General features: G+C 37.6%; 3 protein-coding genes across 3 annotated transcripts; 2 read left to right on the top strand and 1 right to left on the bottom strand.

Moving 5' to 3' along the window:
* Nucleotides 1-1308: 1308 nt before the first annotated feature.
* On the top strand, nt 1309-1900 carry LOC122026324. Its single transcript, XM_042584997.1, has 3 exons — nt 1309-1456; nt 1561-1665; nt 1758-1900. The coding sequence occupies exons 1-3, from the start codon at nt 1319-1321 to the stop codon at nt 1821-1823; spliced, it is 309 nt and encodes a 102-aa protein (XP_042440931.1). The 5' UTR covers nt 1309-1318; the 3' UTR covers nt 1824-1900.
* Nucleotides 1901-5948: 4048 nt separating this feature from the next.
* Nucleotides 5949-9599, top strand: LOC122028109 (zinc finger CCCH domain-containing protein 54-like). Its single transcript, XM_042587126.1, has 8 exons — nt 5949-6185; nt 6625-7543; nt 7615-7782; nt 7873-8055; nt 8157-8233; nt 8328-8498; nt 8588-8690; nt 9026-9599. Exons 1-8 carry the CDS (start codon nt 6161-6163, stop codon nt 9096-9098), a joined length of 1719 nt encoding a protein of 572 aa, XP_042443060.1. The 5' UTR covers nt 5949-6160; the 3' UTR covers nt 9099-9599.
* Nucleotides 9600-15192: 5593 nt separating this feature from the next.
* Nucleotides 15193-16907, bottom strand: LOC122028110 (putative polyol transporter 2). Its single transcript, XM_042587127.1, has 2 exons — nt 16796-16907; nt 15193-16675 (listed from the first exon to the last, which is right to left on the bottom strand). The coding sequence occupies exons 1-2, from the start codon at nt 16896-16898 to the stop codon at nt 15195-15197; spliced, it is 1584 nt and encodes a 527-aa protein (XP_042443061.1). The 5' UTR covers nt 16899-16907; the 3' UTR covers nt 15193-15194.
* Between the last annotated feature and the right edge of the window lie 10812 nt (nt 16908-27719).

Here is a 27719-nt window from a genome sequence, read left to right as displayed (position 1 = left end):
TTATACTCTTACCAATGTCTCCGTAGAAAGACTTTTATCATGTTGAGCAAGTATTCCACTAATCTTGTTTTTTCTATAACTCCTTGCCTATTACTTGGATCTAAGATATGGCCAAGAATGCTAACGAAACCATACAATACACAGCTCTACCTGTTCTGCTTTGCATCATGACCTTATTTGCAAGTATTGCTAAAGTGATTTCAAGCGAGGGTTCCATATTTGCTGCTTGGCAAGGAAAGTCAATAGGTTGAACATTGAAAGATTTTTCACTGTGAAACTGATATTCACTTTTAAGCACTCTCGTTGCACTTGAATTCAGGTCTTTAATAGGTTTAGCCTTAGAACTGTGGTGTAACTTCAAAGACTGATGACTAAATTCAGTTTTCTGCATCATGTTTTTAAGATTTCCACCATTAGAACATGGATTGCCATTGGTAAGAGGAAACGATGATGATAGTCCATCAGTACCTACAACATTTGCTCCGGCAGAAGTACTTTCAAATGAAGCAAGGAGTTTCCTTTGGAGAACAGATGGATTATATTGAACAGAAGCTCCAACTGTACCAAACTTATATTTTCAGACTTCGTGAAGCTTATCAATCTTTGGCTCCTTTGGTTCTTTCATTAACCAACTATGTAAAAAAGCTTCATTCCACACTAACCAAACTTGCACGTGTTTCCAATCTCCGTGCAGGAAATCTTCATAAAGTAATTCTCAAGTTATAACTTCTTTGTGCTTAAGAATGTTGTTGGCCAACTTTAGTCGTTCTTTCCTTTTGATTTTGAAGTCATCCAAATTTCATTTACAAATACCAGAATTTCTGCTTTTAGTTGATCATTTAGCTTGATATAGTTCTCTAAAGTTTGAATGAGCAAATCATTCTGTTCAATCATGGTAATTGTGGTTTTTATTGCAATATTGAGAAAACCAATGGACATACATTTGCATAAACATAGATGTGCTACTGGGCCTATACCAATTTCTTAGAATAATTATCTAAAACAACCAACTAGATCTTTTATTGAAGTACGTACATGTGATTTTATTGAATTACGTGCATTATATGTTGATTTCATTTACATGCATTATATGTTGATGTTCAGTATAGTCATCTATTATATTAATGATAATATATTGAAAGTTTTTTTTTGTTGTAGAAAAAAATATTAGAATGTCCACCCGAATCTCAAAACACAACTAATATTGTTGATGATGCAATTAGTATTGTGTTTGGCAAAGAAGCTCGGGGTAGAGTGCGTGGAAATGGGCTTTGGAGTAACACCATCGAAAGTTGGAGCTTCTGTGCAACAAAATGGAATGGTTCAACAACTTCAAACTATAGTACAAAATGTTCAACAACAAATGCAAGAAATGAGGCAACAAAATCAACTAGAAATGCAAGAAATGAGATCTATGTTTTTACAAAGTATGAGACAACAAAATCATCCAGAACAGGTTAGTAAGTAAACAATATATATAAAATAAGTTTGATATGTACACTTAAATGTTTTTGAATTATCATGATGACATTGTTTGACACGATTTGGTTATAAAATTAGATTGCTAGTGGTGGCATTTGTAGCGGTATTGGGAATGAATTTGGTAGCAATAGCGATATCAATATTGGTGCTAAAAAAAGTGATGATTTTGGTCATGTTTTTCAGGTGATTATCATAAAATTATGTATTTCTGAATTACAAAATTGTTACAAAAATATATATGATTGAATTAATAACTTTGTATTGTTTATTTATAGTCAAATTTGAGAAATGTGAGTCGTGGAGATATCTGTGCTAATACTAAATGTAAGCTACTTCATTGATCTGCTGATGAATTAGTTGTTGCAGAAGGCCGAATTGCATCCACAGATCCAAACACAAAAGTGCATCACGTTATTCTTGGTGGATCATGTTGAAAAGTTTGGGTTGATAAAGTTTTGGTGGAAAAGGTGGACCTAATTCGATCAAATGATGAAATGCAGTTTCTTGATGATGCAATAGGAAGCACGGTTTCATGGTTATCAAAATTTATAGTATTGTGTGATTGATACATAATATACTAATTTGTGTGGATTGTAAGTTTAATTGTTGTTATGTAATAACTAGTTTGATAGAGATTTCGTATCTTATTTAAGATCTTTAAATTTTTTTGGTATAATGAAAAACTATGACTTTTGTTAATTTTATGGATTTATTTGCACTAATTTGTTGTAAAATTTTGGTTTATTATTTTCATCAAATTAATATTTTTTTTTAATATAGTTAAGACTATCAACAGCGTACATTTATAAGCTGCAGATTATTATCCTTAGCGCATAAAAATGCTTTCCGCATCGTGCTTTGCGTGCTACGGATAATATTATCCGCAGCGCACAAAGCACATCGCGGAAAGTATTATCTGCAGCGTGTAAAGCATGCCGCGGAAAGTATTATCCACGGCGCGCAAAGCACGCTGTCAATAATTTAGGACTTTTAACAGCTTTTAATTGTGCAGCATGCAATGCACGCTGCAGAAAGTGAATTTGCGCGCTGCGAAAAACTATTTTTGTTGTAGTGTTCAAGAACTTTCCCCAAAATTCTTTTGCACTTTGGTAGTCACCAATTTTGTCGAGATCTTCAACTGGTAGTACGCTTAAAAGATGAAATTCAGCCTTACCATTTGACGTAAAATCGTCACGCTGCTTTTTGGTCCAGAGGTGTTTTTCGATTTCTTCTCCGTTTTGTGTTCTTCGGTGCTTCATAACCATATTTCATTATTTATAAATATTAAAATCTATTTTGAGAAATACCTCCATTCGTCGCTTCCAAAACGCGAACTCCCCCTCGAACGTTGGTGGGTAGATACTAGCTCCGTCCATTTCTCGTTTGCTTCAGTCGGCGGTTAGTCCTTCTGAGGCGGTTAAGCTCTGATACCACTTGTTGGACCAGTTTAGTCGACTGGAGAGGGTTGAGTCACCTGAAACACTAAAATGAACTCCTTTCTCGTCTTTCGACTCATATTAGCAAAACAATTAAAATAGAAATAACAACTTAAAGAAAATAAGTAAAATGCCAAGAATTACTTAATTACAATCTAGATGGGTGTTAATCCAAAGCAGTAGAAAGCTCACTAAAAATCTCCTTCACTGAAGGCAGAGAAGCCTAGGAAAGTGAATACACAAGTTGTTACGTTTTTCCTAGGTTCAGGGGTCTTTTTATAGCCCCTGGAAAAACTTATCTGCAAGCTGAAGGCGTCTTCCATAGGGCTGGAAGGCGCCTCCAGTGAGGCCAAAGGATAAAACTTTATCCTTTCCGTAAACTGCCAAATTGCTTGGTCGAAGGCGCATTCCATGATGAGTTGAAGGCGCCTTCCATGTGTAAGGAAGGTGCCTTCCATGAAGGCTTGAAGGCGCCTTCCATGCACAGTGAAGGCGCCTTCCATGAAGGTTTGAAGGCACCTTCCATACACAGTGAAGGCGCCTTCCAACAGAAGGCTTCAACTTCTATTTCTCTTCCTCTCGCTCTTTCGCTTGGGTGATTTCGGCCAATCGAAATAAGACTCACCCAAACTCAATTTAGGCCTTTTCCTCGAGTATCCTTCCTCCCCTGCTTCTCATCCCTCGAACGCCACGTACGTTCTTCTTGTCCACTGGTGTACTCTTCCGCGGTACCTCGTCCCTCAAACGCACCGAGCCTGTCAGTTCTCTCCGGTGCCGTCCTTCTCGCTAGCCGCATCTTCCGCTCGACTTCCTGTGCTTCTAAGCTTCTTCACACTTAGACACAGGGATCAAAACATAACAAGAATTAACCTAACTTGGTTGATCACACCAAAAATAACCTTGGGGTTCCAACAAAAGTCACCTTCGAAAAAGGTTCCAGTGAAGGCCCATATTATAATAAAGGAATCTTCTTTGACAGACGATTGTTATTCTAACAGGTTGTTGTGATTTCCCGATAATGTTGTCCGCTGAGTGTATCTCGACTAGATCTTTAAATCAACTGACTGTATAGTCGTCCTTTCCTTAAGCTTCTTGATTATGTACTAGGTGATGTTGAAGATCTGCTCTGGAAGTAATATGAAGCTAAGTTGCCTAGGTCCGATCTGTTCTGTGACCGATTGACCATATACCGAGATACTTACCTCTGAGAAGTGGAAAACTGAGTCCCGGGAGATTTGATTTATACTTTTAGCTAATCACCCAAATGATCGAAGACTTGCCTTTGGAGTGAGAAACTGAGATCTAGAAGTCTAACCGAATTTATAAGGAGAGTTTCTTTACACTTATCTTTTGTACGTATAAGAGATGGGCATACTGAGCTGTATAAATTTCACCGAAATTATTACCGACCAGCTATATGAAGGAGGACTGACATGTGATAAAACTCAAAGGATCTACCAACAATGGGGTTGATCGGTCATATGCTAAAAGACTTATATTGAGAGTGGGAAGTTGGATCCCCTTACTTAGGCCGGACGTATGACCGACATACTCTATGGTAGGTCAGACATTCCTTGACGACCAGCAGTGGAGTTGATCGGTTATATACTAAAAGACTTGTACTAAGAGTGTGAAGCTCGATCCCCTTACTCCGACTGGACATGTGACTGACCGGCTCTATAGTAGTCAGACATCCCTTGAACTCGATTGACTATTAAATGATCAGATATATAATAGATATCTTAATACATGAATGTAGCACTAGGTCTCCTAGCTCCAATTGAGTCATGAGTTGATCGTTCTCGTACTGAAGGGATTAGCACTGAACGAAAAGTAAAATCCTGTTAAGAATGATACATTAATTGTCACCTCTCCTTAAATAAATTAACTGTTATATTAATTAGACTCCTATCATATCCGTATCCATCTGTAACCTGGCATCGCATATCATCTGTCTTCATTAATGATCCATAATAGCTATTTTTGTGCCTTTACCTTCTGTTTTTCTTGTCAAACGTTTTTCACAATCAATTTAATATTGACATGCCTAACTTCTACTTGCATTGCAATGAACATATAACTAGCTAGACCATTCATGCACTAAATATAAACTTAGATATAAAATATAATATTTTCAATACTTATTTAATTGTTTGAAATTTTTATACTTTTTAACTTATTTAGTTAGTTAATGAACTTATTTTAAAAACTTGTTTGTTATTCATTTATACTTATCCCATTTTATCTTTCAAAGTAAAAATTAATTATGATAAATTTTTAATTTTTAATCTTATCATTAAGAGTGAATATTTGATTAAAATTGAACCAAGGAACCCGGTTAAAAGTAATTTTTTTTAAAAAAAAAATAGACTAGTCAAATTGATTAATTTTTAATATTAAAAGTAAATAAATCGATAAAATAAATAATTAATTCAGCCATGATCAAATTAATTGATTTTAAATAAAATAAAAATTATTAAAACTTTTTAACTTTTCATTTAATATTTCTTTGTCCAGATGAGATGCATCAATTGCACCAATCAATTATTTCTTTTAACTTTTCATTTAATATTCAACGATGAATCTTTATCTATTTCAACACATAACTAAATAAATAAATAAATAAGTAACTTTTCATTTAACTTTTTAACTTTTAATTTCCATTTTTCACGAAAGAATTCCATATGAATCATTTTTCCATTTTTGCATTGTCCCAAAAGATCAGGAACTCATGACTCAATAAATAAATACATTTTAAAATTAGACAAAATATTTAAAATATATTATTAATATTATTCATCCATCCATCGATTGTTGAAGAAGACTAATTCAATATAATTTTTAAAAAAGTCTGAAAAAAAACAATCACAGTCAAATAGTGAGGGAAAACGCCTGTTCTAACGTTGTAGAACAGCATGCCTAAGCCCCACCTCGCCCAATAGCGTCTCCATAGCCCGTAGAAGCGGTCAGTTCGCCATCGGTTGGACCATTCTGCCCTCGAACAAATCATTCTGGCAAAGATTCTAAACAAACGGAGAGATTGAGTCAGAAATGGTGCGATTTTGTTGAGCCTAAATCGAGCCCCGTAATTTTCTGCGAGTCATAAAAGAGGCACCCGAGCTGTCTTCCATATAAAAATAGCAGAATAGTGATTGTTAAAAGACCGGAACTGGGAATCGCATGAGAGAGAGAGAGAGGGGGCGCCAAGACTCAAGACAAGAGTCTGGTTTTGTTCTTGGTCGATGGTTATTGGCATGGAGGCAGGGGGTAGTGTATTTATCTATTTCATCCTTACTGCAATCACAATGTGTGTGACATTTTTTCCCCTTTATAATCCAAGTTAATCATGTTTGGATTGTTTGGATTGTTGGATCAGGTGTTTAGTTAGGGTTCTTAGATTTCTTATGAATGTTCTGCTTTTTTGACTGTAGAGTGTAGAATAAGCACGTCTCTTGAAATGTTTGTTTAAAACCCTGATTGAATCTCTCTGTCACCGACATTATCGTTTTACTTGGAAACATTATCTTCGTTGAAACATTTGCTACTATACCTTGGGTGTTCTAATCATGGATTGTGGAAAAAATATGGCGACCATGTTAGATTTTATATCCATGATAGTGAACTTCTATAGATTCGAAGTCCTTTCAAATTTTAGATTGTGCTTTCCCTCTCCCTCTAATACTTTTTCCTTCTTGGACATGCACAGAAACTAGGTATTATGACATGGATTTCTTTGAGTTGGCTAAAATTATCTTTGGAAAAGTTCAAAAGCTGGAACCAGAAAATGTTGCCAAGATCATGGGATGCATATTTTTGAAAGAACCAAGTGAACAAGAAATGATCCAATTAGCATATGGTCCTGAACACTTATTATTATTGACTGTAAACGATGCCAAAAGCATGCTCAACGTACTTTATCCCAAGAATTTTATGCCTGACTTCCGAATTGGTTCTTACCCTCCCTTTGAATCGCAATCCTCCGACTCCTCTTGCAACAATTTCCGCATCTCAACATCTCATTGGAATACTCGGCTTGCTCAAAATGAACACCATGCCTCATCCCACAGTTTTGATTTATCCCCATTTTCTGATTTGGTTGGAGACAAGTACTCCTTCCACACTCGAACTCAATCAATGGAACCACTGGATGGTGCTCCTTCTAGCCACATTGCCAACTTCTGCCCGGATACTGCATTGCCTGGTGGAATGGCTACAAGGTTCAACAGGAGATCACACAGCTTTTGTGACTTGCCTATTAAGGCTTGCTACTATTTCAGCAAAGGCTACTGCAAGCATGGAACTAATTGTAGGTACTCACATGCCCAGTCTTTCCCAGATGGGTTTCCTCATGCGCATAGCACCAATATGCAAGAATGCCCCATTGAGGACAATACACTCACACCGAGATCATTAGAGAAGTTGGAATTTGAAATTTCAGAGCTTTTAAAGTCAAAGAGGGGAATGCCTGTTTCAATTGCATCGTTGCCCATGCTATACTTTGAAAAGTTCGGAAAGAATCTTCAGGCTGAGGGGTACCTCACTGAGAGTCAGCGCCATGGCAAAGCTGGTTACAACTTGACCAAGCTGCTGTACCACTTGAGGAAGAGCATTAGGCTCATTGAGAGGTACCTTGAATGCATTGGCTTGCAAACTTAGCTTATTTGTCTATACTAACCGTTTTATGTATTAATGATAGACCGCATGGACAACACTCAGTAATTTTGGCAGAGGATGCCCCAAGATATAGGGAGGGCAGGAATGAGAGAATTGACCTATCTCCAATTTCATCTAGTTCTCATCAGATTTATCTTACTTTCCCTGCTGAAAGCACATTCACTGATGAAGATGTTTCAGACTACTTCAAGTAATTATAGATAATTAAATTGAGCATTTAAATTGGTTGCTTGTTTTTAGCTTTTTTTTTTTGTTTCTGCTTGTCCTTGCTTTTGTGCAGGCAATATGGTCAAGTGCATGATGTTAGGATTCCTTGTCAAGAAAAACGCATGTTTGGGTTTGTTAGCTTTGTCCATCCTGAGACTGTCAACATTGTTTTGATGAAGAGGAATCCCCATTACATATGTGGTGCCAGAGTCTTGGTGAAGCCATACAAGGAAAAGACAAAAACCACCCTGGACAGGTCATTTGCTTCTATATTGTTGAGGATTTTACTTTTTTAGTTGTCTATGGAGTTCTATAGAATCTTTTGCCAGTGCTAATAATTTAATATATGCAAGGCAGATCTTACACAGAAAATTCAAAACCCATTTTACAATATCATTCCAATCATCATGAAATGGATCGTGATGCTCATTCTGGTGAGTTTGATTGTAAAGTTCAAATTATATTGCACTGGAAAAATGATGTTTGTAATTTACATATTTTTCAACTGGATACTATTTACCCTTTCAGTGTTACAAGAATCTGAGAGTGCCAGACTACTTCGATATCAGCAGTTGATTGACAAAAATGAGATGTTGGAGCGTGAGAGAACACCTCTCTCTGGAATGAACTTGGCTTGTACGGCGGTAGCCCAGCAACATTATTTGACTCCAGGGGTTGATGACTTGAAAACTTTAGAAGGTAACGGAAGAGCTAATCTCATTCTCACCTGGCAAGTTTTAGTATCATTAGCTAACTTTTACTTTGCAATAATATGTATGCTTGTTCAGGTCCCAATCAGTTCTCACTAAATCATTTCGGCTATGAATTTGACCTACTCAACAATGGTACCACAATTGACAGCAAAACTAGACATACAAGCGAACAAGAAAGGTAAATACTTAGTGATATGTTCACAAACAAGGTAAATTGTTAGTGATACAGTTAATTTTCAACTGTGTAGAAATTACTGCTCGATAGGATATATGATTAAATAATGTAGTATTATATATTTTTTTTATTGATTTAACATGCTATAAACCTGAGAACTTAAACACTAAGAATCATTACCCGCCTACCCTGTCATTATCAAAATCACAAGACTTGTAACTTTGCCAGAAAAAATGTTTTATTCTAAGTTCCTTGATGTCAATTGTTTGAGTGAATTCATTTGATTTTGTTTTTGTTTTTGCTTTTCATATAACATGATTCTTCTGTGTTGCATACAGTGACATCCTCAAACTCCCTGATAGCCCATTTGCATCTCTGTCTTTAGCGAGTAGGATCTCAGCAGTCCTATAATTATCCAGAATGGGAGAAAAAAACAAAGAAATCAAGGGAGCTTTCAGTTCCAGTTTACATCAGTTGACTCAGACTACTAATAATCTTTATATTCAGCAATGGACCAATAAATGCGTCTCCATTTTTACTGTGAAAAGGATAGGATGATGCCTAACAGAAGGAACTTATCGTTGTAGATACTGAAGAAGGAAAACGGTGTTCTTAAAAGAGGAGACTAATTTATCATAGAAGGACAAGATCTACCAGAATAGAAATAAATGTGATACATCTTACACTTTAGGTGGTAATTAGCTGATATACCTCAATAATTACTTGTGTCACTTGCTATTAAATCTTGTGGCAAACGGTGGGCGGATGATTGATTACTGAAGAAAGTACTAGATAATACAATGGTTGTATTACAAACTTTTGCTCATCTTCCTCGAAATTATTGCTGAAACAGCTGAATGTAAATATATAGACATTTCTGCTACAAATTTTATGATGATAATTCGAAAGTTGGAGTCAAGAAATCTCTGCTTGTGCTATGATAAATTATTGTGGACTTATTTTGTATGGTGTGACAAATTTAGACGGCTTCACTTGCATTTCTTTTGCCATTAGAGATCATACGAATTCCGTGTTAAATATGTGAGCCCTGTTTGCTCCTCTGAACTGACATGAGGAACAATAGTGGTGTAAATTATATCAGAATCTTATGTTAACGAATGGAATGTTTATTTCCCTAAAACTTATACCTATATATCAAGAAAAAAAAAATCATACATTTAACTTTCAGCAACCAACATTATTAATCTTAAAAGTAATTAGTAGTGTTTTTTGGTGAATCAAAAGATAAAATTGCAACAAATCCAAGCATATGAAACTCTTTAAAAATCTGGATGAGTGCCTAAGTGATCTTCAAGAACTCTTATAAATTATGATTCAGTGTTCAGTTATAAAATTTAAAAAGGCAATGCGAATAATTGATACTATAGCGCAAATAAAAACTATTTTTGTTCTTATGGGGCTACCACAGGCGGTCAGTCCTAAATGTTGCCTTATGAACTTCAAATAAGTTACCTTATGGTCCAAGTTCTAAGCCGTTTGATAAACAGCTCTATTGACCCCGAGGTGTAGATTGAAGAAGGAAAGGAATGCAAAAAAGCAGAAAAAATCCTTTAAAAAAATGAAGTGAAAATAAAAAGGAAAAAATTTCATGGAAAAGGAAGAGAAAAAAGAAATAGAAAGAAAAAAAAAAAGGAAAAGAGGGAAAAAAAGGTGAGTGTTCTAATCTGAGATTGTCGACGAATGAGCTATAGATGAGCTATCTTGGATGTTGACAGAGTCGTCAAACTTCAAGGAGGAGCAAGAAGGAGGGAGTTGGATCATCAAAAGTATCTACTACACCTGAGAGAGAAAGAGAGAGAGAGGGTTAGAATAGAAGTAACGGGTTGCCTCGGCTCAGTCATTCTGATACTCAAGTTAATATTCAACGAGGGAGATGAGTGAGAAGATGAAAATTGTAGATGACTTGGATGCGTATGTTTTTAGTTACATGCACGTACCTTTGCTCACAGGAGTGGATTCCTTTTATATTACTGTTGAAGGAGTGAAATGGTACCTCTCCCCTTCGAGTTTTGATTGATGGGACGTTTAATAATGAAGATGTCACATTGTCATGTCAGAGGATTATGTTACCCACATTCTTTACTGTAGAAAACAGTGTGGCTCATGCTATGTCGACCAAGCTATTCCACGTGCTATGATAACCCACATGCTAGGTCTATCTACATGCAATTATGCTAGAGGGTTTGACGTGTTAAGTGAAGAGGCGTTAGATCAATATAGCTAGTTGACTGGGTAGGAGTATTGGTTTAGAAGAGCTGTGCCAACTAGGCAAGAGTGTCGAATTGGTGAAGTTGAGCCAATTGGGGAGTTGACCATCATCAGGAAGATTGGGGAGTCATCCTTCTTTGGGAAGACTGTGGAATCGGCCTTTGTTGGGAAGACTAGAGAGTCTCTTTTGTTGGGAAGACTCCTCAGGGGAGTCGACCTTTGTAGGGAAGACTCCTCGGGTGAGTCTACCTACCTTTGTGGGGAAGAATCCTCGGGAGAGTCGAGGAAGACTCCTTGGGTGAGTCCACCTTTGTAGGGAAGACTCCTTGGGAGAGTCGAGAAAGTCTCATCGGAGGAGTCACCTTTGCTAGGAAGACTCCTTGGGTGAGTTGCCTTTGTTGTGAAGACTCCTCAGGTGAGGTCACCTTTGTTGGAAAGACTACTCGGATGAGTCGAGGAAGACTCCTTGAAAGAGGTCAATGACTCGGTTGGTCAACTTGGCTTAGCAATTGACATGCCTTGTGGAGTTTATGTTGACCAAGTTAAGGATCCACCACGTGGACCCTTATTTACCTCGGAATCACAAGCATCCTCGTCGAGTCTAGTCAGCAATTGACATGCCTTGTGCCTTCATTTAGCACAATGAGCTTATCCCTCAAATCCTTAACGCTCTTAAAGGGTCCAACCTTGTTAAGTTGTTCCGATCTTAACGCACATTGAAGAGTCACGATTGCCTTAGCATTTGCTTGAGCCTTCATCTTTTGTTCAATAGTCCATTTTGATGATTCAAGCACTTTTCCATCCTCGGTTGGTATCGTAAATCCCTCCGTGATTAAGAACCACATGTCAATTTCAGTTATGAGATAGTGCTCCATGCGGCTCTTACAGTAAGTAAAGTTGTTGTCTTCATAGAATGGTGCTCGTGAAGTGTTGTGTCCCTCTTTCAACGATATCCTGTAGCTATAAACTTGTGCTTCCTTGGAGGTGAATCCTTAAAAGCCAACCTCGCTCTGATACCACTTGTTAGGTCCGGTTGGGCTAGAGAGGGGGGGGGGGTGAACAACTCACTCCGATTTCTTGATTAATTTGATTTTACGCAGTGGAAACTTGAAAGCAATGCTAACTCCTTATATTTACTTGTTATCCACCTCCTTGAGGTGACTAATCTAAGGTTCGACACAATGGTCATACTTTGTACTATGAAACTTCTCCTTCTTGGATCAACACCGAAGGTGAAGAAACCTTACACAATCATCTACAACTCTCCTTCTCAACAGAATACCTCACAAGGAAGAAGAAATTAAGAGATTAGGGTTTTTAGTACACCTACTTCTTCTTTAGTGGCTCACGAGTGTAGTACTAGTGAGAGCTTGAGCACTTGAGATTGAACTTGAACTTAAGCTTGAGCACTGTAGAGCAATGGAGAACACTTGATCTCAATGGAACAGTTGCATTCAAACAGGCAACTTCATAGCTTCTTAAACCACAGAGAAAGAGTCATTTTTCTTGTCATTTTGTGAGTCTTAATCGATTAAGAAGTGATGTTAGTCGATTACCAGGTGTTAATCGATTAAAGTAGTCAATTTGGTGCGTGTTTCATTTACACGACTCCTCCAAATCACCTACCCTAAATGATTAAGATTAGGGTAATTGACTAGCTTAAGCGATTAGGAATTATTCTATTTTTGAATAGTGTCTCTTAATCGACTGAGCCAATCACTTAAGCTTCGAATAGAAGCATTCTGCTTGAAGCAAAATGACATCGTAAGCGATTGATTCAATCACTTACGGTTTCCTAATCGATTAGGAAACCTTCTGTTTCAAACAAAAGGTTTGTTAAGCGATTGACTCAATTGCTTAACACCCTTTTAATTGATTAAGTGTTTCTCTTAATCGATTAACACACTTTGCTTTAGCATTATCAATTGCCTTGCCAAGAATCTTGTTCTCGACCTCCTTGGACTTCTTTTGCCTTACATCTAGTATTCCGACTAGTAAGGACTTCTCCCGTGCCAAAGATTTAGTCCCCTGACCTCCTTGGATGTCTCTTGCCTTGCATCCGATCTTTCGACCAACAAGGGCTTCTCTTGCTAGGAATCCGATCCTCAACCTTCTTAGTCCTGCAAACTCAAACTCATATTAGATCCAATGTATTAGCCTAAACTTAAATAATTGTCAATCATCAGAATTTCTTCCTTAGGGCATGATTACACCAGCGGCGTGCTCCATACGCATTTTAGAATCGTTTAAAATCAAAGTCATGCAGTGGAAAATCAAAGATAGAATAGGAAAAATATAAGGTGGTTTTACTTTGATTCGCAGCTGCATGACTACTACTCCAAGGCCCATAGTTACTTTGATCATTTTCGATGTGAAATCACTATTAACCTTCATCTTGAAAGAGAAGAAAGTTTGTTTCTTTTACAATGATAGAGTTTGGTAACAACCTTACCGACCCTTAGAACAAATCCAAACAAAAGAAGCGATTGCAAAGTTGCAACTACAAAATGATACCAAATGCTAGGCTCATTTGAGCTTGTAGCGGCGTCGCGCCATTGTTGCGTCATTGAAGCTTGAGTGCAACATCATTTTGGAGTCTTAGAAGCGTAGATGAGCACTTTGATGTCTCTCTGCAGTAGGGTGTTAGAGTGTCAGAGTTTTGGCACAGAATGGAAGCATAAAGGCGTAAAAAGGATGATCAGAAGCTGCTGTTTGAAGCTCCTTTTAAAGATGATTTTGGGCACTTGGACCAACCCTAGGCACACACAGCTCGACCTTATTCAATTTGACACAATCACGAATTATCCATCTCCATGTGCATAGAACCCTTCCGCGCGCTTGGACTACTAACGTGGCATGAACAGGATGAAGCTCTATCCAGTTGTGAATTATCTTTCTCCGACCGCCTGTATTTCTTCTAGGCACCTGGTTACTAATGTGCGCTGTCCAATCAGGATGTGACACCTTACATGGACTTGGGGCTGGATTTCAAGTCATCAGGATACCTAGACCCACTTGGGGGCGCTTGAACCTCTGGTTAGCTAGAACATCTCTCGGTGCCCTGAGTCTCTAATTCCAGCCATCTTTTAGTAATTGACCCATGCTTCACAGTGTTAGAACCAAAAACTATTATTATTTTGATTGACAACTTTCCAAGTTGTTTAATCATAACTTTAGGTCTCCCATGAGACCTTAGGTCAAGCTAATGTCTACTGCTCTTATTTCGAGAGCGTGCCCTCACAACTCTACTTGAGAGAGCACCTGACCTATTGTAGAGTTTTACTTAGCTTGATCTTGACCTTTGGGATTTTCCGCTAGACCTTTGGCACTCAACCCGTCTAGACTTTTTGTCTAGTATTCTCAACCCCCAGGGCTTCCGATGTCCTCGATTTATTAAGACTTCTTACCCAGTCCATCTGATTTGGACTTCCTTGTCTAGCCTTAATTAGGACTTTTCTGCAAGCATGACAAGCACATCAAACCTTAAAATGACTTAACTTTTAACCCTTTGTCAGTATCAAAATCTAAATTTGATCGTATGATATTTCTTACACCAATAGACTCCTCAGGAGTGTCAAGGAAGACTCCTCGAGAGATTCGCCTTTGTTAGGAAGACTCCTTAGGAGAGTTGAGGAAAACTGCTCGAGAGATGTCAATAACTCGACTGGTCAAATTAGCTCAACAATTGACATATAATGTGGAGTCTATATTGAGCCAATTAAGTGTAAACCCTTAGGGGGAAAAATATTAAATAGAAGCTTACAGTTGCTAGTGAAGTTGTCGGTGGCCATATGCAAGGTTAGCCGTGGTTGTGCGTGAGGCCGACCATGACTCCTGAAGCGACCATGCTAGGGCTAGCTGCCAGCTATCGCATGAAGCTGCCGATGACCGCACAAGGTGACGATGCACGGAACCACCTGCGGCCATGCAAGGTGATCACAGAAGACGACCAAGCACAAGGTGACCTCGCGCAGAGCGACCCCAGCCACGAGCTACCTCTCACGGTCACGAGCGCCATTAAGAGAGATTTGACTAACATAGATAAAAATATATCCAAAAAATAATCTATTTTAAATCCGTTTGTCTAATATTTTATAAGTAGGTAAACAAAAAAAGATAAATAATCTATTTTTTTTCACAAAATTAATTTAATTTTCTTAAATTTTTTTTCGTCCACCCAAGTTCACATAAAGCTTCAAAATATAAGCTAAACAAAATTAAGCACTACTTATTAAAGTCAAAGAAAAGATACATAATTTCCCCATTTTCTTCTTTTCTCTATTCTGATATGTATTTTATCGTGGCATCTTCTTCATGGCGTTGAGTTGTAGCATTTGCATTAGTAGAGTTCACCGCCGGCATCTCCACCACATCAGTTGGAGCCTTCTCTTCGCCTTTCTCCGTCTTCCCAAACAAGTCATCAATCTCCTCCAGCGTCCTACCCCTCGTCTCCGGAAGACATGTGAAAAAGAAGACCCACGCGATCACCGTGACGCCGCCGTACAAGAAGAAACTCCCCCCGAGAGTGATGGCATTGTATAGAGATATGAATGTCATGGTGATAAGGCCACTGGTCAGTCGGTTTACCGCCACCGCGATGCTCGCCCCCTGTGCTCGCAACCGCAACGGCAGGATCTCCGATCCATAAACCCACGCGATGGGCCCCATGCCGATGGAGAAGAACGCCACGTAGAAGAGAATCGCCACGATGCACAGCGTCACCGCTTCCTTCCGACCGTGGTCCACCAGCGTCAGCCCGAGGCCGAGCCCCAGCACAGAGACCACCATCCCGCCGGTGCTCGCGAGCAGCAACGGCCGCCGCCCAACCCGGTCCAGCAGGAAAGTCGCCACCAGGATGAAGAGCGTCTTGACGAACCCCACGGCCACCGTGGTGGCGAGCAACTTCTTCTCCTGGCGGATCCCCGCCTTCTCGAACACCCGCGGGCTGTAGAGCACCACCGAGTCGATCCCCGACGCCTGCTGGAAGAAGTGGATTCCTACCGCCGTCAGCATCGCCCGCCGCACCTTCGGCGTCGGTCGCAGCAGCAGGTCCTTCCACACTGACTTCTCCGTCCCGGGGCCGCCGCTCCTCTTGCCGGCTCCTTTGGGGACGACGTAGTCATCGTCGTCGCAGTCGGCGGGGATGCCAGCAGCGACCTTGATCTCCTGAAGGCGGAGCAGGGCCTCCTCGGGGCTGTCGGAGGTCCTCTCGAGGACGCGTCTGGCCTCGCGGAGGCGGCCGCGCATGACGAGCCAGCGGGGGGACTCGGGCATAGCGAGCACGCCGGCGGCGAGGAAAACAGAGGGAACAGCGCCGACGCCGAGCATGAAGCGCCACCCGAGGGAGGTTCTCAAGTTAGAGAAGGCGTAGTTGGAGACGTAGCCGAGGAGTATGCCGACGTTAATGAAGACCTCCGGAAGCGAGGTGAGGAAGCCACGGGAAGAGGCGGGGGACAGCTCGGCCGTGTAAACAGGGGCGATCATGAGGGCGTAGCCGACGCCAATGCCGGCCACGAACCGGCCCACCATGAGGAACGTGTAACCCGTGGCGAAGCCCATGAGGAGGGCGCCGGCGAAGAAGATGCCGGCAGCGAGCACGATGGTGTACCGGCGGCCGATCCAGTCGGAGGTGAATCCGGCGGCATAAGAACCCACAAGCGAGTAGACATTCAAGATACCCAGCAGAATCTGCATCTTGTTGTCGTCGAGGTTGAAATCCTTCTTTATAAATATCGCCGCGCCACTCATCACTCCAATATCTTTGTTCAATTTTTTTTTTTGTTTTGGGCAAATCACAAAATTAAAAATCTATTAAAACGCTCATTAACCCAAAATAATAATTTTATTTATCTATCAACAGTGGAAGAATAATATATTACCGTAACCCAAAATGATCGAGGTCGTGGAGGCGAGCAAGGCACAGGCGATGGCGAAGCGCTTGTTCCGGTGATTAACAGCCGCAGCCGGAGCCTCGGAAGCCATATTATTGTTGGCTTCTAATCGCTGCTCCGCCATTACTTTCAAGCTTTTTCTCTTTCTCTTTGATCTCTCAATTATCCAAAAGGCTTATTTATAAAGTTTGAGAAAATTGCATTTATGGCATCACGAGATTATTATTTACCAATTTTAAAATAAATAAATAAATAAATAAAGTTATCAAATCACTCCTAAAATTTAATACCTTAAAATATTTTATTTTTCTGTCAGAATACTTCCACTTTTATAATGAAATGCATATAAATTACCAATCGAACTATTAGGGAATGTTTTGATTTTAAATATATTTACTGGACAGTATTTTTGGCATTAACAAAGCACTAAGTTTTGCTTAAAAGAAAGTTATTAGACATTTTTAGAATTACACACTAATTATGGGTTGCAATTAATTAATTCCATATAGAAATCCCACGCCTTTATCTTCAATTGTATTCTGAAAGTGTAATCTCTTCTTTCTTTATATTAGGAATATTATCATCCTATCCCTTTCATAATTATTTGCATTCACCACCATATATTCTGATTTATTTTAAACCATTAACGAAGATTACGTCAATCTCCTTTAATTTAATTTAATTTAATTAATATATGTTAGGATATAATCATCAGGGGAGTCAGCAAATAAGGACAAAAGGTAGCAAATCACAAATTGTTAGAATCCAGAGCCGCTGCTTTGTTAATTAATTAAAAAGCACGTGGGAGGAAATTCGTGTTCGACTTCGATCCGTCTAGCTAAAATCTGTTTAAGAAATTAACACTACGTTTCATTACGGGTAATATAATCAAGTTTATAATGTCACAAATTTTGTAATATAATATAATATAATCTTTATATTACAATTTTAAAACTGTGCAAAATAAAATAATCAATTTTTTAATGTAATCTTGATTACATTATAATGTGGATTACACCCTATCAATCCTACCAAACTGTAACCTAAAGAGTTATATATGCTCTACAAAATGGATTAGGTCTTTAATGTAAACAAGAATATAAATATAGAAAAAAATAATTAAAAATAAATTCTATATTAATTCATCCTCGATAAAAAAAACAAGAAATTAAAAACCTTCAAAATTAAAAAATACTACAAATTTACACATCTATTACAAAATATTCAAGATTAATACATTTATAATAAATAAAATAAAATTTTAAAATATTCAAAATTAATACATCTATAAAAAATAAAAAAAATAAAAAAATTTATTTTTTTATTATTTGATAATTAAGATATTCTATTTTAGTAATAAATAAAGAATAATTATAATCTCTATTATTAGCCTATTCCCTTTATTTAGAATGTTTTTCTTTATATTTATTATTAAGTCAAATCTATAAAAAGGAATCCAAAGTCTTATATTTTAATATCTTTAAATTAATATAATTACTAATTTTACCTCTATATGTGATAATTTTTTGCCGTGGTTATTTTCTTCTTCACTTTATCTGCTTCGTTTTTAGTTCCTAAGTGAATTGATGGTTCGATTGTGATGTCGTGCGGTACCAGAGCCGAAGTTTGATGGTTTGATTTTGACCCTAGTTATCCACAACTTATTATAACTTGACATGTGATCTTTTACATCTCTTTATTGTGATTTCATTTCCTTTTTATCATCACACGTATTATTGTCTCCCATGTATCTTTCGCACAATTATTTTTTATCTTTATCTTCTATATTTTTATTTTACCATCATTATTAATTTTCAATTACCATATATTTTAAAATTCTAGAGCATCATTTCCATAAATAGGGAAGGAAGTATATATAGATAACGATGAAATTCTAGAAACTTTCATTGTGAATCACATGCCAAAAAATGAGCTCCCTTCCATATTGAAATTAAACTTATTTTATAATTTAAGAACAATTTTTTTTAAAAAAATATAAAATCAATAAAACATAAGCTCATTATGGATGACATGTAAAATAAAACGAGCTCCCTCCCATATTGAAATTAAACTTATTTTATAATTTAAGAACAACTTTTTTTTAAAAAAAAATTAAAATTAATAAAACATAAAAAATAATTCAACCGCTAATTATTATTATTATTATCATTATTATTTAAAAAGTTTATCTATAAATACAATAATATCCTCCAAATTTTAAAAAATATTTCATATGTTTCACCGTATCCTCTAAACTTTCTAAATTTTTATTTTTTTTTAAAAAAAATCGACGAATCTGAGTAATGCCACCCCAACTCTCTTTTGCATATCCATGATAGGCAAAAATCATAAGTGTATGATTATCATTAAGTAATAAAAAGATTGATTCCATAGGGAGGGACTGTTCGCGAAACAGATTATCTATCAAGTCACAAATTGCAAGAGTTAAAAAATAAAAAAAATTGAGTAAGAGCACACAAGAAGTCAAGGAAGAAATATTAATTTGGGGGAAACAATTCTAGGATTTTGGCTTCGCCGTGATGACAATTGACACCTTAAGTACTATTTACTTTTCTACCTCAATGTTTGTTCGCATGCAAATAGACTATCTTGAAATCCTAAAATAGACTTTTAAAATTATAGCAACATGTTTACCCAAACTCGAGATCTACTTTCAAGGTGAACTTGTAGAGTGATCGCTTTCTAATGTCAATAATACATCAGACTACTCTATCATCATAAAATCTAGAGTAGTAATCCATGAAGATAGAGTTACTATCGAAATACAATGGAAAAAAGCATCCTATTACTCAAAACATAGAGAGAAGAGAAAATGAAACTTAGTCGTGATGGTTGCCAATGTCTTCGAGAGAATTCTAAGCTCCTAGGGTGGACGGAAGCTTTGACGATTCCTTGGAACGATGTGTCTAGGGCACCCTGTCATAGGGAATACCCTCCTCTCTCTACCAAAATCCTTATAGTAATTTTTATAGCCCTTCAAAATGACAAAAATGATTGGGCATTGCCTCAGGGAACCGCCGTCACGCCATGGCCATACTAGGAGGCATGGTTGAGCCATGTCACGTAGTTACTTAAATCGGGGTCAAACACGGCCATGCCAACGGGCACAGCCAAACCATGACCGATGTTATGAAGAGGAGCACAGTCGTGCCAAGGGGCATTGATGGACGTTGTAAAACCTTATGCTGCATGGATTCTAAAGCCAAATAAGAATTCAAATAGGAAATACAACAATAAGAGACAAATTGACAAATCTTGTTTCTACGAATCATGGCATAACAACATAATGTAAACCATAATGACAAGGAACTTGAATGTATTGCCATAGCCTTGTCCTATAGCATCGTCATAGTATCCAACGCCCCTGAGGAAGAAGAAAAAGTGAAAGCAAACAAGGGGAGCTCTTCCGAGGGAATTAGGGATGATGGTGTTGCACAAACTCTTGTCAATGGGAAACCCTTTGTCAAGATATATAATCCATCAGGGACCCCTCCTTTATATAATATATCGATCTGTTATAAGCCAATAGATGACAATAGATCGGGCTAAAGGATTCTATACATCAAATCTACATCCAATAACCCAAAACCAAAGAACTTAAGTTTGGTCACTTAAATGGGTTTAATTCATATTCATATGTACAACTTACAAATAAGTCCACTTAAACGAAATATCTACTAGGCAAGTCCAGGGCGTGTTGGATGTTGCGATGAAGGGCACGGTCAGGCCATGTCACAAGCTATGGAGAACAATACGGTTGTGCTTAGGGGCATGACCCGGGCATGCTAATTGCTGTTACGGCTAGATGGGGCACAACCATTCCTGGGGGCATGACCAGCCTGTGTCAAGGTCAGACAACCTCATTTTTGTTCAGTTCTTCGTCTAACTTCGGCTAGAGGAACACACTCATGTCATGGGACATGACCGGAGCATGTTCCTTGTTTTAAATCCATGTTCCAAAGCTTTTAAACTCTAATTCCGCTCCAGTTTCACATCCTATCAATAGAAAAGCACAAAGAGCATATTTTCAAATAAAAAGAGTAAAAACACTAAAAAGAAGATGTGAGTATACAAAATATGCTCATGAGATGACATAGAATGCGTGCAAAATACTAAAAATTATGCATGAAATACACATATCAAATACCTATACACTTCAACTTTTGCTTGTTCTTAAGCAAAACTTGCAATCTAGATCTATGTGTGTGAATAATATATCATAGTCTCTAATAAATCAATCTAGTTCTATCATGTAGTTTCACTAATGAACAAAGTCAACCGTATTATCTTAATATGGCTTAATCAAAAGTTCTCCATACTCAGTGTAAAAAGTGTCTCAACTCTTTCTAGTTTTCAACCTTTAATCCTAGTCAAGTCATTATCTAACCGTGTTCCTAATACTTTCGATGATAGGTGTTGGTGTAGGGAGTACTAGATAATAGCAATTAACCTCTGGGGTTTTGATATTTGATAATATAATAAGATATGATCAAATTGACAAAGGATTGATCCAAATAAGACTTGATGTTTGGAAGTGAGTGAAGTATAGTTAGGTCAAAGTTGATCAAATGACTAGTAAGGAGAAGTCTAGCTAGGACCAAATGACTAGCAGAGGAAGTTGAAGGTTAGACAAGGAAAAATCCTAGTGAGTGGAGCTAGATCCTAGTGAGTGAAGTCAGGAAATGAAAGTCCTAGTGAGTGAAGCTAGGTCCTAGTGAGTGAAGTCAGGAGGTGAAAATTCTAGTAAGTGAAGCTAGATTCTAGTAAGTGAGCCTAGAAGGTGAAAGTCCTAGTTAGTGAAGCTAGGTCCTAGTGAGTGAAGATAGATGGTAAAAATCCTAGTAAGCGAAGAAGGTGGTGGAGGTTCTAACGAGTGAAGCTAGACAGTAAATATTCTAAGAAGTAAGCCTTAGGTGGTAAAGTTTTGGATACAATCTAAGTATGAAGCTTAATAGGTCGGGTAGACTTATGGGAGTGCAGCTTGATCTTAAGAGATTGACCCTTAGGTAGTTGATTTGGAGGAGGAACCTTCAAATAAAAGGTAAGTCTAGTAGGTTAAGTAGACTTATAGGAGTACGACTTGATCCTAAGAGATTCACCAATGGTAAGTCTACTAGATCAAGTAGACTTATAAGATTAAGACTTAGCTTACTTGTTTATTGTTGTATGGTTATTTTACAGGAACCTGGAGTTGGAAGCAAAACAGAGAGAAGGATAATACAAATAGATGAACCGACCTTGACTCAGGTCAAACTGGACTCAAACAAGTTTAGTAGACCAAACTAGTGGTTCAGTAGACCGACTGGGTTCAGTCTAGATTACTAAGTTATCATGTCACACCTCGAAGGTATGCCTGCCCGACAAAAGGACATAATCTCCACCTTATGACAACATATGAAACTTTGATACATTGCCACAAGGCTATACAAGTGTAATAACTATAACCCACATGATTGGAAACAAACACAACATAAGACATATGATAACTACATAAACCATAAAATGATAGACTGTGTGCTGGTATTGTAACGCCCGCCCCTCCACTGCTACTAATGAAGGGATGGGGTTACTTACTTAAAACGTACATACAGGTATATGCATATGAACTCATGGCAGCGGAAGTGGGTTGTCTAAAATTTAATTTGATCATATGCATATGGACTAAACATGACATGTGAACCATATAATCATATAACATAGTAAACATGCTTAACATCCTAATCCTTCAAACATAACATGTAACTTGATTTATCATCAACTACTTAAAACATGATTCATGATATCATGAGCATACCAACATGAAACAATAAAACATAAGAGCATAATCTATCCATGCTAGTTCAAGTAGTTATCAAGCATATAGTTAAACATGGTTCACATAAAAAGTCAAGACATAAATATAAGTTTTGAAATACAAAGGGATCTATTCCACCATGCCACTTCCACACACATACTTGCCCTTCCTGCTGCTCCTCTTAATTTATCCATTCCTTTCCTTTTTCTGCAGTACAAGGAAACATAAAACTATAAGCACGTAGGCTTAGTAAGTCCCTTTCCTACTCACAAAACCACGAATCATGCATAATCCATAAAGTAGTAACATGTTCATTTGGCAAATCATAACATAACATGTGAAAACATAAGCCTAAAGTCATATCTTAGCATGTGGGAGCATAAATATAAAAATCATAACATAACATGTGAGAACATAAACATAAAATCATATCATATCATATGAGAGCATATCATGAAATCATATCATATCATGTGAGGGAATAATAATCATATAAATATTATAGACATATTTTCAAGAGCATCTTAAATAAGCATAAAGGAAATCATATAACATGAACTTGTAGATGCAAGATGTTCTTTTGAAAACATGTATCATGAAATGAATATATGCAAGATGTTCTTTTGAAAACATATATCATATACATACTTAAACATAATCTCAACATGAGGGCCCGATTTGTACCACATACATACATGAATGCACGCATCCAAAGTAGATCCAAGGTAGCTAATCTTGAACCTACTAGGAACTAGGCCCGTTTCATATACCATCGACCTAGGGGCAACTTAGGAGCTCATCCCTTTTACTAGGCCCGTTTCATAGACCATCGACCTAGCGGCACTTATGGAGCCCACCCTTGGTACAAGCCATACAAAAGTAAAATAGCATATCATGTTTCTTATCAGATCATACATATCATGTTCTTGTCATATCATGACATATCATGTTCTTGTCATATCATGAAGAGTGCTTTTAATCCCAACTTAAGGGACGCATCTCTTAGGCTTTTCATCTTACATAAGCCTTTCATAAACATATCATGTTCTTGTCATATCATGTAACATAGCATGTTCTTGTCATATCATGAAGCATAACATGTTCTTATCATATCATGAAGCATAGCATGTTCTTATCATATCTTGAAGCATAGCATGTTCTTGTCGTGTAAAGCATATCATTCTCATGCATAGTTAAGGGTTTTGAACTTTCTATAAGCCCTAGTCATACTTGGCCGAAACTTGCAAGGGTAATGGTCTTGGTTCTTAAGCAACTTTAAACAAGGAAAACATCATATTAGTATCACATGGTACTTATCATAACATAGGGGACCTTTAGCAACGATAAACCCTAGTTTTCTTGGTTTGGCCGAAACCAACATATCATGGATCTAGGTTTTCTTTTTCTTTTTTTTTTTAGCAACATAAGCATGAAGAATTTAAACTAACATCATATAGGAGCTCATACATCATAAGGAATCATGAACAAGCATAGTTGGTTCCAAAAGTTTTCTCTAACCCTTTTATCTCCTCTTGGTCGAAACCTAAAGGAGGTGGTTCTAAACTTTTTTAAGCAACATGTAGCATGAAACTTTTACAACATTCATAGCATAGGAAGAGAGGTTCTTAGTAAGCATAATTAGGTTTCTAACCCTAATATTCAACCTTAGCCGAACCCTATAAGCATGTGTTCTAGGTTTCTTTTAACAATTTGAAGCATGAAACTTTTACAACATACATAGCATAGGACAAGATTCATAGTAAGCATAATTAGGTTTCTAACCCTAATGTTCATCCTTGGCCGAACCCTATAAGCATGTGTTCTAGGTTTTCTTTAACAACTTGAAGCATGAAACTCTTACAACATACATAGCATAGGAAAAGATTCATAGTGAGCATAATTAGGTTTCTAACCCTAATGTTCATCCTTGGCCGAACTCTATAAGCATGTGTTCTAGGTTTCTTTTAACAACTTAAAGCATGAAACTTTTACAACATACATAGCATAGGAAAAGATTCATAATGAGCATAATTAGGTTTCTAACCCTAATGTTCATCCTTGGCCAAACTCTATAAGCATGTGTTCTAGGTTTCTTTTAACAACTTGAAGCATGAAACTTTTACAACATTCATAGCATAGGAAAAGATTCATAGTAAGCATAATTAGGTTTCTAACCCTAATGTTCATCCTTGCTCGAACCCTATAAGCATGTGTTCTAGGTTTTCTTTAACAACTTCTCTTACAACATACATAGCATAGGAAAAGATTCATAGTGAGTATAATTAGGTTTCTAACCCTAATGTTCATCCTTGGCCGAACTCTATAAGCATGTGTTCTAGATTTCTTTTAACAACTTGAAGCATAAAACTTTTAACTAATATCATACAATGGGTTATTTATCATGAGGAATCATAAACAAGCTTAGTTGAGTTTTTAACTTCCTCTAATGCCTTTGTTTCTTACTTGGCCGAAACTCTAAAACATGGATATACCCTTTTATGCAACCTAAACATGAGAACTTTAAGCTAACATCATGTAGTGAGTTATAAACCATAAGGGATCATAAACAAGCATAGTTTACATTTTAAACTTTCTCTAAACATCTTTATCTTCTCATGGCCGAAACTTAAAAGAGTGGGGTTCTAAGTTTTAAACCACATGAAGCCATAAAACCTTTTTAACAACCATAGATAATCAAGAACTAATAGATGACATGTTTCCAATTTTACTTATCATGGCCGAACCCTACAAGGTAACTTCCTAGGTTTCTTTTTTTTTTAAATTATTTTTAAGCGTAGAAAACATAGGAGCTACTTGTACTGCAGGTGAGGGGGGATACTTACTTCCTCTCACTTGATTTACTAGGAGAAGTAACCTTGCTTGTGAATCTTTCCTAGAGAGAAATCCTTTTGGTTGGGTTTCGGCAATGGTGAGGAGAGGGAGGCTTGATTTCGGTGGAGAGAAGGAGGAGGAAGAAGAGGGTAGAAGAGAAAATGAATTTTTCCATTCTCTTTCTCCTTTTATTCCAAATGAAAGGAAGAAGGAAAAATGAACTTTTCCTTCCCTTTTTCTTTTACTCATCCTAAATGAAGGGAGAAAGCAAAACCCTCTTTTCATTGGAAGAAGAAGAAGAAAACTTGAACTTCTCCTTCTTGGTGAAGAGAGCCTTCACTTTCCTTACCTTTAACTATCTTGTCCCTTTCTTTTCTAACAGCACACCCCTGCTGGGGCTACTGGTTATGACATTCATGCATCTAACAAGAGGTCCAAGGTTCAAACCTTGGTCATGCCTCTTTTTGGTTCTATTTTTCTTTTATTTTTGGAGATATTCACGTAAGGCTTATTCTAATCATGCAACAATTCTCATAAAATAACTTAGGGATCCTATGAGTGTTACAGTCCCCCATACCTCATAAAAGTTCGTCCTTAAACTTAAAATAGCTCTGGGTACTTTTGTTTCATACCGTCCCATAACTAGGGTGGCTCAGGACTTCCTGCTGAGTGCATCGACCACTTTGTTCGCCTTTCCCGGATGGTAGAAAATCTCGCAGTCATAGTCCTTGATTAGTTTGAGCCATCTGCGTTGTCTCATGTTTAGATCCTTCTGTGTGAAGAAATATTTCAGACTCTGGTGGTCTGTATAAATCCTACACTGAGCTCCATATAGATAATGCCTCCATATTTTGAGGGCAAAGACCACAGCTGCTAGCTCCAGATCGTGAGTGGGATAATTTCTTTCATGTTCCTTGAGTTGCCTAGAGGCATAGGCAATAACCTTGTCATTCTGCATGAGTATAGCTCCGAGTCCTAATCTAGAAGCGTCACTATACATATCGAACCCTTCGTTACCTTCTGGAAGAGTGAGAATTGGAGCACTGGTCAGTCTCCTTTTCAATTCTGTGAAGCTCTTCTCACAATCGTCTGTCCATTCGTACTTCTTGTTCTTCCTGGTGAGAGCTGTCATAGGGGCTGCAATTATGGAGAAACCCTCTACGAACTTCCGGTAATAGTCTGCTAGCCCGAGAAAACTTCTGATCTCAATGACATTCTTTGGCCAGTTCCAGTTACTCACAGCTTCAATTTTGATTGGGTCTACCATCACTCCGTCCTTGGAGATAACATGACCCAAAAATGATACTCGATCGAGCCAGAACTCGCATTTAGAAAATTTCGCATACAGCTGCTTCTCCTGAAGAATCCGCAAAACTATGTTCAGGTGTTCGGCATGCTCCGCTTGGGTTCTTGAATAGATGAAGATATCGTCGACGAAAACGATCACAAAATTGCATATCCATGATAGGCAAAAATCATAAGTGTACGACTATCATCAAGTAATAAAAAAATTGATTCCATAGGGAGGGACTGTTCGCGAAACAGATTATCTATCAAGTCACAAATTGCAAGAGTTAAAAAATAAAAAAATTGAGTAAGAGCACACAAGAAGTCAAGGAAGAAATATTAATTTAGGGGAAACAATTCTAGGATTTTGGCTTCACCACGATGACAATTGACACCTTAAGTATTATTTACTTTTCTACCTCAATGTTTGTTCGCATGCAGGTAGACTATCTTGAAATCCTAAAATAGACTTTTAAAATTATACCATCATGTTTACCTAAACTCGAGATCTACTTTCAAGGTGACCTTATAGAGTGATCACTTTCTAATGTCAATAATGCATCAGACTACTCTATCATCCTAGAATCTAGAGTAGTAATCCATGAAGATAGAGTTACTATCGAAATACAATGAAAAAAGCATCCTATTACTCAAAACATAGAGAGAAGAGAAAATGAAACTTAGTCGTGATGGTTGCCGATGTCTTTGAGAGAATTCTAAGCTCCTAGGGTGGACGGAAACTTTGACAATTCCTTGGAACGATGCTTCTAGGGCTCCCTATCATAGGGAATACCCTCCTCTCTCTATCAAAATCCTTCTAGTAATTTGTATAGCCCTTCAAAATGATAAAAATGATTAGACATTGCCTCAGGGAACCACCGTCATGCCATGGCCATACTAGGAGGCATGGTTGAGCCATGTCACTTAGTTACTTAAATCGGGGTCAAACACGGCCATGCCAGTGGGCACAGCCAAACC

The sequence above is a fragment of the Zingiber officinale genome, chromosome 10A (assembly GCF_018446385.1).
Source record: "Zingiber officinale cultivar Zhangliang chromosome 10A, Zo_v1.1, whole genome shotgun sequence".
Taxonomy (NCBI): domain Eukaryota; kingdom Viridiplantae; phylum Streptophyta; class Magnoliopsida; order Zingiberales; family Zingiberaceae; genus Zingiber; species Zingiber officinale.
The sequence above is the reverse complement of the archived record's forward strand: the minus strand, read 5'-3'. Positions and strand labels throughout refer to the sequence as shown.